We start from the raw sequence: 3769 nt of genomic DNA on the forward strand, positions 1-3769 counted from the left end.
AAAATTATAAAGCTTGACTTTGATCAAAACTAATACATTGACTAAATAAAAACAGAGGGAGTACCTTTCTAAGATTCATTCTGCTTCCTACAATTATGATTGGTTTCCTCAAAGGAAATCACGTGATGGCTGGCAGTTATTAGTTTCCTCATATCACCTAGCGGTATAAATTCCCAGGCGCATGTCTCCAATACGGTGAAATCTGACGCACTATTTTTGCATTATAATACATGTCTCATTCATATTATAAAGATCAAAGTATAAGTCACATAAGGAGCGGTATAACAAAACTGAAAAGATAGTAGAACATCGTTTTTCCTCTGGTCCTGGCGGCTGGAACCCTAGCCGCCGCCAGGAGGCCAATCTTCTAGCGTCGTCCTCCGGCGGCGACCTCGGTCGTCGGTGGTGTGTGTGTGTGTGTGTGTGGGGGGGGGGGGGTCACTGGATCCACGCGTCTGGATTGTTTTACTCTCACGTAGTCTAGGTTTTTAGGCTGCTCGTCATTTTGGCTTCGGCGGCGAGGATCCATCCCTGACGAGGCCTTCAGTCCTATGGTTGGGGGTGAATTTGGAAACCAATCTGTTCAAGCAAGGATGGCATGGTGGGGCGGCATCCTCGTGATGAACTTGTGTCCTCGGGCTCCGCTGTTGCGACGGCGTTTGCTCCAGCGTCGGCGCGGAGCTTGAGAGGTAGTCCAGGAGTGGATGCAGATTGTGATCTGCATCGACGACATCTGGAAGACGAAACGTGTGGTGGGTTCGTGGTTCGTGGATGGCAGGTATGGTTTGCTCCTTTGGCGTCTTAGTCGTGGTGGAGTGCCAGATCTGGAGTTCGATGGTGTGTCTGAGGTGTTGCTCCGGTCTGATTCGTTCAATGGCAATAGCTTCACTTTTGGTGAGCCATATTAAAGGTCCTCAAAGCTATATATCAGCGATGGAGCCGCGTCAAACTTTGATGAGAACGTGATCCGTCATTTTTTTCTTTGGTGGCTGCTATGATGATGCCGAGGCAGATGACAGATGAAATCGGACGCTCGGCCGGCTTCAAATTGTACTTATCCCAAGTGCTTCCCTTTAAACTACATGTAACTTGTCTCGTACTCTCTATATGTATCCCATACAGAGTCCGATCGGAAGCCTATCTATACTTTCGACACGACATGTTCGTGAAACTTAGGTTACGTGGACTTCTTTGGTCGGCAGCGGAGGTGTGTATGCGCCACTCGACTAGTCAGAAAACCAAACGCGCATCAACCAAACATACTCTCTCGATCATACACGTTCCGGACGGCGGCTGCTGTCGCGGCTAGATGGCGGACGAGCACGTTAGGACCCAGCCGCCGGCCGGCCGCTCTGCACTACCACACACCACGGAGGAGACCACGGAGGAGACCCGTAAGCGTCCGGCGGATGAGGGCGCGGAGCGGTCGGCGAAGCGGCCGTCGCGGACCAAGCTGCACAAAGCGATCATGCGATCTCTTGGTGATGTCCGCGAGGCGCAGGCCACGCTGTACGATCCCAAGCGAAGGCGCTTTGACTGCTGCCGCGGCTTTGACTGGGACATGCGCGAGCCCGCCGTGTTCGACCACGAGGAAGAGTGTAAGATCTAAATCTTACTATATTCTCTTTCTTTCTCTCTCTCCAAAATTAGTGTTCACGTTCAAATTAAATCTCTTTAAACTGATAGAGTTTTGCACAACATTCTAATTTTTTCGGAGTTGCTTCTCTTGAGTTCACAGCAACGGCTCGGTTCTCAAGGCCGCTTGACGAAATCCCGGAGTCTCGATTAGACTGCCTGATGATCGCGCTGAATGTGATTCATGTGAAGGTATTGGCCTCCGATGTAGGTTTCCCGATAAGCGTGTTTGGGAATGTGTTGATGAGAGATGACTTGGACTTCAAATGCATCTACCTCTTCCAACGTGATAGAGACAACTGCCAGGTCATCAGCTCACCGGTCAGTACCTGTATTAATGATGTCAAGCTACACACATATACGTACATTGCATGCCTATCATATCGTATTCATTGGTGTATACATACATACATACATACATACATTGCCTTAATACATCAAGCTATACATACATAAATTGTGGAAAATTACCAATAATTTCTTCATTAACTAGATGATTATATAACCACAAACAGACTCTTCTGAAATTATCCCCTTTTAATCCCGGCCGTGTGTTGCAGGATGAAATGCTAAATTTGATAGGGCCCAATCGAGGACCTGCAGAAGCTGATGTTTTCTATTTTGAGATCAACCTAAAGATCAGGGGCGAAGAACCTGCTATGGATATGATTTTCAGCAGGACTTTGGTGTACCAAGATTATCCTCTTGATGCATGGACTAACAAACAACAAGTTTCAAGTTGGCTGAGTACATTAGAGTTTTCATACAGATCTGTGCACTATGCGGTGGAAGCCACCGTTGGGATCAAAATTTTGAGAGGGCCACGATTCTTGCATGGCAGCCTGATAGCTTCCACATCCGAAGAGCCTAGTGAGATGGTGCTATATGACAGTGAGCGCTGGGGTGCCAATACCAAGGTTGCTGAGGATGGGTCGGTGAATCTACCTCGTTGTCTAGTAATTCTGCGCGTAGACGAGGATTTATTCCTAAAAGTTTGTGCTTTTGGTCGTCGCCATAGAAGAGCTAAGCCAAAGACCACTGTCCTTACAGTTGAACATTCTGATAGATCATTCGATATAAAACTAGGTTGTTATCATTTACAAGTCACCGTGTCCTGGTCAGGCATTTTGTTGCGCTAGATACATCTGTTTGAGCGACAGATAATATGAATTGGAGGGAGTAGTATAGTTTTTGTAATTGTGATAAATCATTGGAATAAAACGAAGTTGTTTTTTACCGGTTGAAGTTTCACGAAGAAAATAATAATACAAAACCATGAAAAACCACCTAATCCATTTTTCATGGAGGGGCGACTCGGCTGCGCCTTCCACCACTCCCCCGCATGACCATGGCAGCGCCGCCGGCCAGATCCTTGCTTATGACTGCTGCCGAGGCTTTGACTGGTACATGCGCGAACCCGCCGTCTTCGACCACGAGGAAGAGTGTAAGATAAATCTTATTATATCCTACCTCTCTCTCTTTCTCTCTTCAAAATTAGTGTTCATGTTCAAATTAAATCTCTTTAAACAGATAGAGGTTTGCACAACTTTTTTTTGAGTTGCTTCTCTTGAGCTCACAGGAGGCGACGGGCGAGGGTGATGTAGAGCCCATCGCAGGGTGGGCGGGTGGGGTGCCGGGCTCAACCTCGTATGAGGGTGACGGGGACCCGGAGGCCCGCTCGGACTCGACCTCGGGGGAGGGAGTCACGAAGCCAGGTGGTGGCGGCAGAGGGCATCGTGCCGGGGGGGGGGGCGCCGGGGGCTGCCGCCGCGCATCGCTCCACGAGGGGGGCGCGGGGGCCGGTGCCGAAGGGGCCGAAGCCGGAGGAACCTGAAAAAAAGGGAACACCGTCTCGACAAAGTACACATGCCTCGAGGTGTACACACGATGACAGGATCATAGCACCGGTAACCTTTGGTGTTAGGAGGATAGCCAAGGAAGACGCATGGGACGGATCGTGGTGCGAGCTTGTGTGGCGTGGTGGACGCGGTGCTAGGATAACAGAGACACCCGAAGATGCGGAGACCATCATAGGACGGTGGTGTGCCGAAGAGAAGGTGGTGTGGGGCATAGTTCCACCGAGGGCGACACGGACGAATGTTAACTAAGAGAGTGGCGGTAGCGAGGGTATCAG

General features: G+C 49.4%; 1 protein-coding gene across 1 annotated transcript; it reads left to right on the plus strand.

Moving 5' to 3' along the window:
• The first annotated feature begins 1161 nt into the window (after window positions 1-1161).
• On the plus strand, window positions 1162-2805 carry LOC123133822 (uncharacterized). Its single transcript, XM_044553226.1, has 3 exons — window positions 1162-1598; window positions 1739-1956; window positions 2196-2805. Exons 1-3 carry the CDS (start codon window positions 1310-1312, stop codon window positions 2772-2774), a joined length of 1086 nt encoding a protein of 361 aa, XP_044409161.1. The 5' UTR covers window positions 1162-1309; the 3' UTR covers window positions 2775-2805.
• The last annotated feature ends 964 nt before the right edge of the window (window positions 2806-3769 follow it).

Source organism: Triticum aestivum, chromosome 6B, assembly GCF_018294505.1.
Source record: "Triticum aestivum cultivar Chinese Spring chromosome 6B, IWGSC CS RefSeq v2.1, whole genome shotgun sequence".
In the NCBI taxonomy this organism is placed as follows: Eukaryota; Viridiplantae; Streptophyta; class Magnoliopsida; order Poales; family Poaceae; genus Triticum; species Triticum aestivum.

Bases quoted from the DNA above. Each gene is read 5' to 3' on its own strand.
- LOC123133822 (XM_044553226.1), top strand. From the start codon at position 1,310: ATGGCGGACGAGCACGTTAGGACCCAGCCGCCGGCCGGCCGCTCTGCA. The intron at 1,599-1,738 runs GTAAGATCTAAA...TTGAGTTCACAG, and splicing joins GTTCGACCACGAGGAAGAGT to CAACGGCTCGGTTCTCAAGG. The intron at 1,957-2,195 runs GTCAGTACCTGT...CGTGTGTTGCAG, and splicing joins GCCAGGTCATCAGCTCACCG to GATGAAATGCTAAATTTGAT.